This window comes from Cloeon dipterum, chromosome 3 (genome assembly GCF_949628265.1).
Source record: "Cloeon dipterum chromosome 3, ieCloDipt1.1, whole genome shotgun sequence".
NCBI classification, from domain to species: domain Eukaryota; kingdom Metazoa; phylum Arthropoda; class Insecta; order Ephemeroptera; family Baetidae; genus Cloeon; species Cloeon dipterum.
The window spans coordinates 26,570,662-26,585,664 of record NC_088788.1 but is presented as its reverse complement, the minus strand read 5'-3'; the positions used below and the strand labels follow the sequence as shown (position 1 = coordinate 26,585,664).

Here is a 15,003-nt window from a genome sequence, read left to right as displayed (position 1 = left end):
TTAATGACAGTAAAATATACAACCCTTTTGCTTCAAACCTCGTTTATGCATTATATATAAGAAAGTAACATCAGAGAGTTGTTAAAAGAATTCGAGATAAATCTGATTTTAATGTCTCCTTTCAATTATCAGTATGTGCAGTACTCAATCCTGATAAATAATTTTTATCTTGACGTCAGAAAACTAATGCAAAGTAAAAATTAAAGTTCAACTGCTATATGAAACTGCTGTGCAAAAAAGTATTTAGAAATATGTTTGAAATAATGATGCTCTGTTTGTCAAGCTTCGTTTTTTTTCAAAAACTAAAAAAAAATATCTCTTGCCTTCTACAAAATACAAACTATCATATATGAAAGTGCAACATTTTTATTGGGTTATCTCTGTGTGCCCTCTTTATCACTCCAAGTGCAGATGTGCAAATCTCAATTACTCCGATGTATGCGTTGAGTCAAGTCTTGCTGCTATTTCAGCTTACTGGAGATGCTATCGGACCAATGAGACTAGGTCAATATTCAAAACTGTTGTGACTTAACCGACTTATGGTACACCATGCGAAAGATATCGCAATTAAAAATAATCCACCGACAAGGCTTATCTCAGAGTGCAACAAATTCAGTTAATTGCGTTTCCAAGTATTACACAAATTGAACATCTATGTGAGCTTCAGATCACTTTCTGTCACGTTTTAACTGCGTTTTTGACAGATAAGAATTTCATGTTTGATATAGAATCATTTTTAATTTCTTTATATCAAACTTAATTTCAACTCGTAAACTTACTTGTACGTATTTGTACTCAATTACAAAACATATACCAATCACAATGAATCAAAAGGAAAAGACTTAGCATTGAGAGTGGGTACCAGTTCTGGGAAAAACACTACTGTGTTAAAACTCATTGGAGTAAAGCCGGAAAGAGCTCAATTTTTTTAAGACAAGTAAAGAATCAGGGGGATTAATTATTATTGTGGCGCCTCCTCGCCACTACTTTCCTAATAACTACTTTGCATTAAATATGCTTCGCCAGGTGGCAGTATTAAGGTGTGCGACAAGCAGTGCACCCTTACTGCACCTTCTCCCCCACTGCACCTTAAGCCTCGCACGACAGCAGTCGCAACACAATAATTTCTCTCTCCGGCTAGGATGAGATTTGGTGCGAGAAAATTCCATAAAAACTATTTCCTATTAGACCCGAACTACGGGGTAAGTGTCATAATTGTAATGTTATGTTTTTATTGTTATAAGTTATAATTATTTGTTGTATTTGTGATTTTGATTATTTATGTAATTTCACAGTCTTAATCTTGATTACTAAACCACGAGACATGAATAAAAGACGAATTACTACAATGAGAAATACGCATTTCTGTCACGGCTTCCACGTACCCACATTATTTTGCAAATGAGTTTACAAATACAAAATTTTGGCTGCAAGGAACTCTAACACGGATTTTAGGATAAAATATCATATTCTTTCTCGCAATCAAGAATGGAACAAATAAATAACGAAAATAAAAATGTTCTGCTCATTGGCTCTTAAGGTATTTGCTTAAGGATATGCTTTCTATCCAAATTCCTCTCTTCAATACCTGCCTTACTATTTTTCGGTGCCTCATATAAAAAACGATGGTTTCATTTATTTTTTAGCCAAAAATAAAATTGCATAAACGTGTGAGTTGCAATTCTTTCCTTACTCATAGTTTCTGCCCATCTTTATCAGAATAGTCGACTTTGCTGACGCCAGTATTGGTCTCAATTTTTTTTACGATTAGTGAGAAGGATAGTCAACTCAGAAAAAAACTGAAAGATTAAAAAAAACGAAAATAATCAACCAGGCAATTTCGCGACGAATCACACCCGCAAAAGTTGAAGATCATACAGTTCTCACCCTTTCAATAAATAAAATTTAGAAAAAAACTAACAATTATAATCATGAATTAAAATGAACAATTAACAATTTTTAGATCGCCTGATTTAAAATACCAAAAATGTTTTGAATAGTTTCCTGTTCTCCTTCTCTCACGCAAATAAGTTCTTAACATTTAGCAAGTATAGCAACTTTAAGATTTTTTCTGTTTTCGCATCTACGTATTACATACTTTTAAAGTGAAACCGTCTACAGTACATATGTTATACATAAAAAGCACTATAGCCGATAATTATCTGTCTGGACTATAAAATGCTTTCAAACAATTAATATAAAAACACATTTAAAAAAATGTCAGGGTGACTGCAAAATTAGACTTGCAGGACTTATTCAAAAAATAAGAGCAGGTCCAACTGGATTGATTTTATCTCTCTTAATCAATATTGCCTGATTCATAAAATAAAATGCAAAATTGGCAAGCATTTCTCACTAAGCAATTTCTAATCAAAGTAATATTGTCATGTCTTTGAAGCTCCATATTATCTGTTTTTTATGCTAGTATGCATTTCAACATTAATTTTGAGATAAATATCGGATTTTAATACTCAGAAATAGTATATTTATCAACTCCAAAGACCCCCTAATGAAAATAACAATTGAAAGGTATAATTTATGGCTTATCAGACAGCTTGCTGATTGACAAATTTCTAAAAAAAAAAAAATAGTGACACTTTTATTATCTGTAATACGACTTACCGTAAAACTTCGGCCAAAAATGATAGCATTTTTGTAATGCCGCTTCCATCCACCAGATTTCGTCACTGCCGGGTTGCGAGGTTGGCTTTTAGCACGGCGCTAGTGCGCTGGCGCCATCGCTCGGAGACACGTTTTAACATTTTGCAAGGTGTCGAATTCAAAGCCACGTTCATTTTTGCTGCATATCGTTTATTGCCTTAAAGTTACATCATATAATATATGCCATTTCGATATTCCGCTACGGTCTACTGCGATGTTGTGTAATATCATTTGTAATTATATTATTTTTATTCAATATTTTTAAACAATACCGGCGATTTCGAGACCTTGAGACCCTCAACTCGCCTTTAATACAAAAATCCCTTTTTTGACTATGTACTCTTTATCGTGTCTTTTTTAAAAAGAAAGCTTGTTAGTGTCAATGAAAAAACCCGTAAGATCGCCTCACAAAAATTGCTGGCTGGTTTTTGTAAACTTATATTCGCAAAATTTGCATTATTTCCCAAATACACACTGCTCGTTCCCAGGGACATTAGCACACTGAACACTTTCATCTAAACGTTTTTCTAACACAAAGCAAAGTTAAGCATCCACAGTATAACAGACCTAATATTCGGGAGGGGCAGTTTGCTTTCCATCATATATGAACACAATACTCTTTCTTCATGGTTTGCTTTGATTTTTCACAGGAATCTCTCTCATACCGGGCAGCCTCCTGGTTTGGCTATTAGTTTTCAAACAGATAATGGGGTTATTCACGACGTGAAAATTCAAAACAGGAAGTGTGGTCGTTATTATTTTGATTTTCTTAGGTCATTTTGTTGCTTTATATAAATAGTGAGCTTTTACTCCAACGCACCACAAACTACACTTATACAGCGAAATATGAGATCGTGTTAATCGGGTGATATGGAAACATTTTACTTTGGACCCAATGACACATTTTGCAATTTTTTTACTTTCTCTCTTTCTCACTTTCATTTGCCTCGACCAATATGGGTTTTCTATAACAACAAGTGCGTGCGCAATATGTATTTCGTCAACAAAGAGAGCGGATTCACTACATACAAGCACGGATTTTAGATACACCAAAGGGGTGAAAGGGGTGAAAATTCAAAGATTTTTTGTTGTGTGCGCGGGCGGCAAGGGCCTTTGCAGAAATCGATTCCTAGCAGAGCTCAGACATCGAGAATATCCGATTTTTTGCAATCTACTCACATTTAGAATTATTTACGACAATTGGGTTACATGACAATCAATGGAGAAAGTCGAATTGTATATATGTACAGGTTGTGTGCGCTAACTGCGATTATTGAATCTTTTAAATTTAACAGAACGCGCGCGCGCGCGCGTGTGTGTGTGTGTGTGTGTGTTTGGAATAGATTTTGATATTTTTTCGTAGTTTTGTGTGTGACACCAAGCTTATATAGTCTATTGCTATTCTGCTGACTTTGCAAATTGCGGAAAGAAACAACCGAGGTTGGAAATCAACGCGTTTCAAACTTAAAAGCGTTAATAAATAAAATGCGTTATTTGTTGCAAGTCTCTTCACAGCACGTTCAAATCGAGACTTGCGGACAGACAGGATCGCACTGCCCGCAGTTCCCTGTAGACTTAGGTATCAATTTGAGTTTATACGAACTCTAATCAGTCTGCTCACAATCGCAATCCATTTCCTTTTCACTAATGCAGGAACTTATAGCAAATAATGTAATTTACTCTCGCTGAGATGTCATCGGTGAAAAGAGTGAAACAATTATAAACTGATAGGATGCAATGTGAGAGGAGCAAATTTAATAAAATATTTATGAACACTCTATTCACTAAGTTTTGTGAAATAACAAAAATTGCCTCTTTATATAAATTGTGTTTGCTTATTTGAAATATTTCGATTGAATGAAGTTTCTTTTTACTGCCATGAATATTTTTGAAGATCAATGATCAAATATGAATTTTTTGTTCAATATAACTCGTTCAAAAATGTACATATTTAATTTCTTAATAATAAAACATGGCCGGGTTGTTTCAGTTATTATACTTATCTCTCGCAACTGATTTCTAATTGAAAATTGGAACGCCATGTGACTCGTTTTTAAACAATCACGAATGTATTTTTAAAATGTTTAGTGCTGCTATTATTGTAAGCAACACAAGACAAAATCGAAGGACGTCACTATCAGCCAAAAATATCGAAACAGCTGTTTCGCAAGGAGTATGACTCCTGATTAGTTGAACAATTTTCGAACCAATTGAAAAATTATGTAATTTAATGATTTGTTTTGTTTAAATTAGCTGACTTTAATAAAACCTTTTTACATAAAGGTTTACACTGAAATGAGCTCATGACAACCCAGCGAGCGCTCAAACCTAAGAAGTAAATACCGTCAAAACGGACAAAAAATCACAGGAGCGTGCGCTTCCGCAGAAGTCCGAAACGAGCACCAAAATTCACTCGGCGATGGATGCCGGCTTGTCGCTGGCGGCGGTGCCACCGCCGCTGCCGCCGAAGATCTTGCCGAGCAGCGGCGGATTGATGCAGGGCAGCGAGTTGCGTGACTTGAACTTTCCGGCGCCGCGCGGCACCGCGGGCGCCGGCATGGCGGGCGGCGCCTCGGCCGTCACCGTGTTGGTTCTGGTGAACCTAATGGGCGGCAGGCTGGCGCTGCGGTGGTGATTGGGCGCGAACTCAGCGTCGTCGAGCACCTGGCTGTACGCCGAGTGCAGGCGGCGCCGCAGAATCTTAGCTGAGATGTGGTTGGGGTCGTCGGGCGCGTGGCGCCGCTCGTCGGCCGTCGCCAGTAGCAGCGGTCGCGTGATCGGCTGGCACAGCGGCGTGGCGCCGTACGCCGTCTGGGTCGAGTAGCAGTACGACGGCGCCGCCGACAGGCTCGTCGACGACACGCTCAGCCCCGTAAAGCACGGCGGAGACGGCGGCGCGTGTACCTGCGCTGACACGTCGGCGCCACTGCCACCACCCTCCAGCATCACGCTGTCCGTCGACACGGCGTCGCTGCTCGTCTGTGTCAGCACGTCAGCGTCGCCGGCCGTCTGAAATTGGAAAAATCTGCTGAGAAATGTGTATGGACCAAATTTCTAGCAAAAAATATATGGTTATACTAAAAATATTTGACGCTATTTTTGCGGGAATCGTCTGCTTTTTTTTAAAACGCATAGTACAACGTTGGTACCACCAAATCAGCATTACTCTGGTTCTATGTAGATGCAATATAATATCAAATGTTTATGTTGTGCCTGTGAAAAAAAAGATTTAAAATTAACTATTTATGTTTTGCTAAGCGTGATATTGAATTGAACATCTAATAAGGCAAATTTTGAAAATTTGAACACTAAATAATTTATTAAAATAATCTTTTCAACGATTGAATCAGCAGTAAATTGCATAGGGCAGATCAGCTGTAATTCTTAAGTAACTTATATTCTGACGGACATAAATTTTATGTTAACACTCTTAAATTTAATGAATGTTATATGCAGTAACACGAGATAGTTTTCCACTTTCATATTTCAATAGAAATTATGAAACCGTCGAGTGTATCGTCTGCATCACTTTCTTATACCTACAGTTTTATATTTATCACAACTTATGAGAAATAAGATATATCGATTGAAAAAATCAGCATATTTCAATATAGAACACAAAATATGAAACGGTGTTTAAAGTTGTTTTACATTCCAAAATTGTCAATGAAGGAAGCACTCAAGGAAATTTTTCTTTTCACCAACAGCCAAGTTTGTGCCATGAGTTAGTTTAAGTGTCGTAATTCGTAAATTTTAGTTACAATATCTGCATTGATTTATTATGATTTTATCATTCAATGAAAATGGGCTGCATTAAAAATAAATCATACGACTTTTTACTAAATAAAATATTCTATTTTTCTTCTTCTAACTTCAAAATAGTTTGAATTAGTTACTTTTTGCTAACGTTGAAATCTCCAACAGACAATTTGCAAAAGCCACGCCCAAATCAAACTTCTGTAACTCTCTTGCGCGCAGCTTTCTTAGCATCTAATCTCGCACACATCCATAAATTAGCACGAGGTGCTGGAAGCCCACGCAAATTCAATAAGTTAGCAGCTGGCTTGCGCTCCGCCCGCCGGGAACATAACACGTACACACACATACATGCAGTGTAATAAATGGCGTGCGCTGCGAATTTAATTGTGCAACAAGATTAAGTTGTAAGCGGGAGTTCATGAGTGCACGTGCCTCTGTTTCTACGATGAGGTGATTATTCTGCATTGTGAGGGTGATGATGCTGCCGTTGGCGCTCTTGGCGCTCGCTTGGTTGTGGCTCAGCGGCGCCACGCTCGGCGGCCCTGACGTCGCCGCCCGCTGCGTCGTCGAGCTCAGCAACGGCGACTTTGTCATTTCGCAGAGGTCGTCCACCGATGGGGTCACTGTCGACTGCGACTCGCTCGCCTTCAGCTGTATCAACAGTTCAAAATTAGTATTTGCGAAAATGGTGTCTGATGAAAATGTAAAATAATGGGAAAGCTAGAAAAAAATCCTTGTAGACATTTAAAGCCAAATATTTGGCCCTGGTCATGTTTAGATTACTGTTTAGTCTAATCGGTTAACCTTCTGCTTACAATGTAAATCTTTTTCAATTATCTCTTATGTAGAGTCATCATTCCAACAAAAGAAAACTTGGAAAGCTCGTTATATTCGTTCTGCTTCATATTCATTGAGATTCAGAGTTAATCAAAGTTTGTCGAGCAAATGTGGTTTTTAATAGTTAGAGTAAAAATTAAACACAATTTGCAATAACTTTTATAATTAAAATTTGCTCTTCTCATAATTAACATTTGCAAAGAATTATTTTTATTAAAAATTTAAATATTACGCATCAGACAGACATGCAACTAAGAAAAATTTTCAAACTTTATCCATTTTTTATCAACAAATAAAAACTGAATTGAATCAAATTAGCAAAAATGTCATGTGAAACAGTTTTTCTTTGCCACAATTTGACATTAATTTTGCTACCAATCAAAGCAATCCGCATTAAAAAGTTTCTCAAACGCTGAAAATAATCGTTTTTATGGTTTTTCTGAGCGTTGAACAAATTCTAATGTTCTAAAGCTGTATGATTTCCGATCAGAAGAGTCGTGCAACTTTTACAGCAGCACAACTTGCTCCAATGTGGGCCTATATTTAATCTAGCATTTGCAGCAACGACTCTGTACGAACTTAACGAATTCCCTGCTGAGCGCCTTTGCCCACTTGCAGGCGCCGAAGAAAAACAATCTAAGTTCGCCAGCTGCGGGCAGAAGTTGGCAATGTTTATATTAGTCGCTAGGCGCTAGCCTGGTGGAGTTGGCAGAGACGAGCGGTCAAGAGTGAGAGCGCCGCGCTGGGAGGAGGCGCAGCAAGTGTGCCCGTGACAGCAGCAGCTGCCTATAACGCGGCGGGCGCCAACCGGAGCGTGCAATATCCCAATGAATGCGCTGCCGAGTAATTACAGTCGCCGCTCATGCATAATTCACGGGCCCTATCCGCTCTCCACGGACGAGGGAGAGAGAGAGAGAGAGAGACCGGCGAGAGCGTTCAGATACTTGCGTAGCAAAAAGTATAGACTGGGCTGACGAAATTTCTAAATAAAACACGAGCCAATTAAAAACAGATTCGCCGAAACTTTTAATGGAAAAGTATGCTCGGTGCGCTTGCTTGCGTAACGGGTCGCAGTGGAGGCTTCCACCGTGATTTGCATTTCAAATTCATCCGAGCGGCGCCCAATCTGCCGTTGTTTTCGTTTTTTGGCGCGTGAGAGAGTGGGGCTGTTGGATTGATAAGCGCCAATCACGTCTCTCCCCCTGAAACTGTCTCTGCAAATCGATCTGTGATTAATTTCGGGGCCGCGGCAATTAGCGACTCGTTTGTTCTCCAAGGAGATTCACTTTGAAAGGAATGTCTCTTTTTACTCCGGCGATGGCTAGTGAGACGGAAATCAATCATTCTTCTTTTCCCAGAGTGTGAACAGACGAAGCCGGTTTTTTGTTCTTCAAAAGAACGTTCGACTTTTTATCAATGATTAGAATCGTGAAGAAGACAAAAGAATACAGATTTCTCAGGGCAAAGGCTAATCCGTTAAAATCCAATTTGACTAAAAGTAAACAGGATTTTCAGATAGTTTTAATAAAATTTTGCTATGAAAAACGCAATCTTGCAAATGTAATATTCTGGATTAGAGCTTTGGGATTTCAAGTCTTGTGAAGCCTGTTAAGAAATGTTTCTGTCATTGCAATATTTTTTAGCTTAACACGTTTTGCATTAGTCTAATGGAACCGAATGCAAAGGCTGTAGTTAAAGAAGTCTCCTGAGGATGTGATTCACATGTAACAAGTTTCTGTGCAGCTTGGATCTTATTTTTCACATCATATGAATCTACATCCTCTACTACTTATCCAATCTCCGCTGACTGAATTTCTGCCAGCCAGACCACGCTCAACTCGATTAAAATTACTCATCTCGGCAGTCGATGTGAGTTTATATATACTTTCCAATCTGCAGCTCATGCGTTCAGCTTATGGCTCAGTAATCGTTTCCATTCTGCGCGTGTTTTTATAATTTCAGCTCCGCATTTGATCGAGAAAAGCCCTTTGCTGCTCTCCATCGCGTATTAATTATTAACAAATGACAAGCACGTGCGCACCTCCCTAGGCCACGCACTCGCGACCGTTTAATTCTATTAGCTAAGCTTCCCATTTTTCTTGCACAGCCAACTGCTCGCAAGCACGCACGTGCCCACCATAGCATAAAAAGAGGGAATGGCATGCCGTGTTAGAAAAGCCGTGTGACGGCGGAAACGCCTGATATTCGTTGACTATGCAACCCGCGTATCAAGGACGAAGGACACGTTGCATATATTCGGAAATTGCGAGGAATCTCGAATCCTGTTTGGAATTCAGGGGGAGGCTCAATGGAATCTTGTTACCGTTTGAAAAAAGATATGGAATTTGAAGAACCAAAATATTTTATTGTAAGAAATGTTTATTTTGCAAATTTTAAAAATATTTAGTCAAAAACTGTCAAACATATCAGCATGAAAAAATTAGCACCACTCATTTCCACCTTAAAAACAAGATTTTAAGCACCGCATAAGTGGACAAAAAGCTCGCATTTCAAACGCCCCATTTTAACGATGTTGAAAAAGCAAATACCATATATACATTTTCAACGCTTGAAAATGGAGCCATTTCCCCAGATAATCTGTAAAAAAAGAGCTCGGAATTTAAATCTGCCGACGAGAGCCCTTTTCACCGCCGAGTGGAGAGCATTTTTGTAATAGTTGTGCGCGCTAGATGGTGGACATTTAGCCTTATTGGGTGGAATTGCGAAACTTTTCAAAGGGCCCACCACCGCTTTCAATTATTCTCGGACGTCAAAGGCTAGTCAGCGGCCTTTTTGGCGAGGAACACACACAGAGTGCGAGGACCGGCCACCGATTCCCCTTTCGCAAACAGACAGCAATTTGCTCACCACTGTCCCTGGGGCTGCTGCTTTTTATGTATTTTCTCCTCTCCTTCCGTGCATCCGTCGATAAATTGAGAGTGAAAGAGCTAAATTGAAACGTGTCCGCAGGCGGTTGCGCGTCAAAGAAAAATGTATCCGCCGCCGGATGCACGAGCAAACGATTTTTCTTCAATTTACTCCTCTTGCTTTTGAGGGGACCTTGACAGGTAAATAACGTCTTCTTGCCTTTTTCTCGCTAAACGATCAGCCTTTGGGCTTCCTAAGACGCAGATTGAACATACTCTTGGAAAACTTACAAGAACTAAATCTCGAATAAAAGGATGGATAGATAAAAACGACCTAAAAAAGTGAAAAAATATGGAGCTATCCGTTTTTTCGTGCGCTATTGTAAGAATTTTCCCGAAACTTTCTTGTTCATATAAATACAGAATACTTATTTTTCAAAGGGATGTTACCCTAAAATTTTTCAAAACTGCCCCAGAGAGGGCAACACCGTACTCTGCTTTGATTTTTTTTTAATTCGGCTTTTCTCTTCTGTAAAGGATCCGCTTATACTTATCGCTTAAGCACAGTACAAATTCGCTCCGTCAGACAAGGCCGTTATTTTACCTATTGACAAAGCCGGAAAATTGCGGCCAATGAGCGTACTGGTTAAGTGGACGGGAAAATTTATTCCATGCATCTGACACTGAGCCAAAAAGCTGCTCCGGCGTGTCGACGTGCAATAAAAGCGGCAGAATCTCTCGGATTCAGACGTCGAATCGGCTGGCTGTGTGTAATTCGAGAACAAGAGGCGAAAGCTTGACAATGGACAAGAGCAAGCGAGCGAAGAAGCAGTCAGTTCGATTTGTCATCCGACTGGCTCTTCTTTTTTGTAGCTCTCGTCGCTGTTGAAAAGTCCCGGATTCTCCGCGTTTTTTCAAGGAAGTACGATGACACGGGAAACGGAAATGAGATTTCCGCAGCTTCAACGCACAAGAGAGAAGGAAAATTATTTTTCACGTGAAACAATATTGCGGCTCGGCCATTTCATTGTACAATTCCTGCTTTTAATAATGGGCCTCTATTCATTAAAGTGACGGCTTTTATAGAACTATAAAAACCATTCTAGCCACATTTCCAACTTGATTCACGGGCGACGGTTTGTTCTAAATCGACTCTAATGAGAAAAAAGGGGAAAATATTCTGTTGCAGCGATGCATTATGAGTCGTTATAAATCAGTGGCGGCGGCTCATAAGCGAGCCGCACATTAGCTGCACGTTTCCAACCAGATAAATGGGCATAAAGCATGTAATTAACGGTGTTTCATGTGCCGTTTGCACAGCCTGGCTTAGCTGCAAGTAAACGAGCGTTGATTCGAGAGCGCTCCTTTCAGAAATGTGGGTCGCCGCTTGCACTGCTGTTTGCAAATGAAAATCTACTCAGTGTGCGGCTGCAACTCTTGCCAACGCCAACCAGTAGAGTGCATTCTGTGGCTGCTTTTCCCACGGTTCAATACCACTTTTTGAATTATTCATTTGATGTGTGGACAAAGTAAAAAGTTAAAAACGTCGTGCAGCGAAAAGGGGCAAAGAGGGAACGATAAAATAATTCTGCTTGGCAGCGGAAGCTTGCCAAAATATGCAAACAAAAACTGTTCCTACCAGAGATTGCTATTATGTTTTAAAATTTTAAATATTTCTTGACGATGCGTTAACAACTTTCAAAAAATGACAATGAGGGAGCTCAAGGTGAGGAGCAAAAAAGAAAATGAATATCAATGAAAAAGGTCGGGCATTAACAAGATAAATTAACGGTTTCCTGCCAGAATATAAAACTCTATTTGTAAACAAAATTTATTTGTTTAGATAATAATAAGTTTTGAATGAATTGTTGGTGTCGAGATTAATATATTTTTATTTCAAACATTTCCTATGAGTACTGATTGGATATTTGAATTTCTTGGATCTTTGCTTGTTGCTCACAAGAGTTATGCTGTTAAAATTTGATTTCTTCAGCAAACAAGCGAAACTGTTTGTTGGTTTCCACGTATCCTGATTTTCATTATGAAACAGCAAGATAATTTTATTTCATAAATAAAGCATTAAATAAGACCAACTAATTATATTTATACTTTATTGTTTATAAATTAGTTTTAAACCAGATCAGACCAAGAGTCTTATCAGTTCGAGCCATTTTGCTGTACAAAAGGCACTGCCACAGTTTTTTTTTATTGGGTTTTAATTTTTTACACACGTTTTCATGTCATCTGGGAAGGGCTTATCTTATAACAGTTATCCAGGCATCTCTTTATGACGACATGCTTCCCTTAAAAGTGTTTAATGACACGAAAAGTGGGGTTCCTCGGCTGAGTGCCTAAATCCTTCCACTCTTCCAGACCAATCTGGTTTCGTTCAACTCTCTTGGCGCATGCGGTGCGATCAAAAAGCCATTAGTGCGGTGTTGGAAGGCTGCCGGTGGGTGCAACCACCGCTGCGGTCCTTTCCGCGGACCGCACGGCCGTCCTCAGGGCCCGGTGGGTGCGCCTTCCTGGCGCAGAAATTATGACGTCAGGCGGGCATCGACCCGCGGGGAGAACGCCGCCGCCGCCGCCGCCGCCACCACACTCGCACTCGCCCGCCGGCACAGACACGAAACGCTCGGCTCGGAAGCCGCCGCTGCTGCTGGGCTAGCCAGCACACCCACGCGGCTGCTCTCTTGCATTGGTGTGCAAATAAATGGGGCTCGTAATTCGAGTGGGCAAACAATTTCATTGTCTCCTCCTCGCTTCCGAAGGCAGCTGTGAAAGACAGCTCACACGACTTCGTTTAATGGAACTCTTTGCGCGAAGAAGATCACTGGATTCGCACCGAAGCGGATAAATTAAGGTTTTGCTACCCTTATTGCAGCCTGTAGGGGCAAGGCTTAAGAGAAAGAATTTGCTATTGGAACAAACAAGGCTTCTTTCCAAGAATGAATAAGCTACTTTGAAAATTAAGGAGCAGGAATGCACTTTATGGATGTAGGGGATTGAATTAATTGTTAGTGCATTCGAGCAGTAATTTATCCCGACAATTTACAGTAAATAGGGCTTCAGGTTGAAGCCAAAACTAGTTTAGCGTAATAAAAAGAAGTTAGCTTCGAAGAAAACGTTCAGAATTTCAATTCAACATGAATTTACATTAACAAAGAACTAAACAAATATTGAAATCAAGGTTTAGGACTGATTTTTCCCAGACTTCACATGGTTTCAACAAGATCTTGTACAACAAACAGTGGGCTGCTTGTGAGGAAAATGCTCATTGCAGCGAAATAATTCTAAATTTTTGGAATGGAGAAAGTTCTTGCTTAAATAAATACAAACTTTGTAACAAATTTTAACATTAAATTTACGCAAGATCAACGGAAAGTTTTAACTTTTCTTAGGAGAACCACGAAATTAAAGAACAAACGATTTTTGGGATATCTCTATCGAAAATAAGTTGCTCTCAAGCTCGTTACCAACGTGTGAATAGTCAAATTATAAAATGGATTCCCAAAGCCGCACTTAAATGTGATAGATAGTAAATTAAAATAACGTGGTGGAAGCTTAAACCAGCGAGTAAGTAGGTTTTCCTCAACTTTGTAGAAAATAAATAAAACACTTTTTATATCTTTGTATTTTAAACTGATTTGTTGGGTTTCAAATTGCAGCTTTGATGCTGACATCAAGGACAACTTTAGCCTGCTAGTAAGTAAATCCAGGGATAAGATCAAAGAAACATCTTATTTTATCTCCATTTTAAGCGGTACTCGCCGTAACAAACGTTAAAACTTAATGATCTGTGTGCCATTGTGTCTTAGACAGAAAACAAGATCGAGCGAATTTTTCCCCAGGGAGAGAGAAGATAAGAAGTGCTTCGTTCGGCGTTTTAACAAAAGAAGATCCTGAACTTTCAACCGCTGCTACGCAAAAACTTTTTCTGCGGCTTCTGGGGCCCATTTCTTTCCGCGAGACTACCTCGCCTGCCTCTCCCAGGAGCAAACGGGAGCAAATAATTATTGTGTCTCTTGCGGCCAGAGAGCAGGTACTCTTTGAAAAATTTCTGCTGCCCGAGCACATAAGGAGGCTCTCCTCCGCGCGGAACAATTAGACCCTGTTGTCTGGGGCCGCGTTAAATTGGTGTCTGGTCGCGCAGAATGAAGTGGAAAGCAGTTACGGATGGATTTCTCGCACGCCTCGGAACGGCACCCTCCACTGCCAACCCGGCTTTATTAAACCGAGTGCAAAAGGCAAAGAAAGAGAATACGTGATCCCCGAAGGGCCAACACACACGCTGCTAAAAGGTGTGCGTGATAAGACGACGGCCGAGCGGATATAAAATTCTTGACACATCCGCAACGGACAGACTCGCGACCTGCAAGAACGCGATTTTGCGACTTTCCTCGTGTTTGATTTGGCTTCGCTTCTTCCTCGAATCGTGTTTCAATCAGCCGTCTTACTGGCTGATTACATCCTGAAAAGGCTCGCTTTATGTGATAAGGTTTCTTTTTGCTTCAAAAAGCATCTTTTCGCTTACTTCCTTGTAGAAAGAAAAACATCTCTGAAAGAGGAACTTTCAATGAATTGATAAACCTGTGAAAAATCTTCAAAGTTCCCGGCTGCCGAGTAAATAAAATATTTTTGATTAAATAAGAGAGTTTTAGGTATTCCCACGCATATCCAACATTTTCCGATGTTCGTTTTCGTTTCAATCAAGGAATCGACGAAGGTTTTAAAGGACATTCACGTCGCAATATAAAAATTATTTTTTTCATGATAAAAGCTCAAAAAATCAATTTGAAAATAATTTTTTGAACTTTGGAACCGGCCACTTCGTTACTGGACAAGTGCTGGTTTCTTCTCAGTATGCACAGTGACGACA

At 39.7% G+C, this 15,003-nt stretch overlaps 1 protein-coding gene across 1 annotated transcript in view; it reads right to left on the bottom strand.

Moving 5' to 3' along the window:
- Positions 1 to 2,790: 2,790 nt before the first annotated feature.
- Positions 2,791 to 15,003, bottom strand: part of LOC135939959 (uncharacterized) — a 32,628-nt gene continuing 20,415 nt past the window's right edge. The window contains exons 5-6 of the mRNA XM_065484587.1: positions 6,853 to 7,071; positions 2,791 to 5,670 (exon numbers count right to left, since the gene is read on the bottom strand). Of these exons, the coding sequence (XP_065340659.1) occupies positions 5,071 to 5,670; positions 6,853 to 7,071 (819 nt within the window). The 3' untranslated portion in view covers positions 2,791 to 5,070. The remainder of the gene's footprint in view (positions 5,671 to 6,852; positions 7,072 to 15,003) is intronic.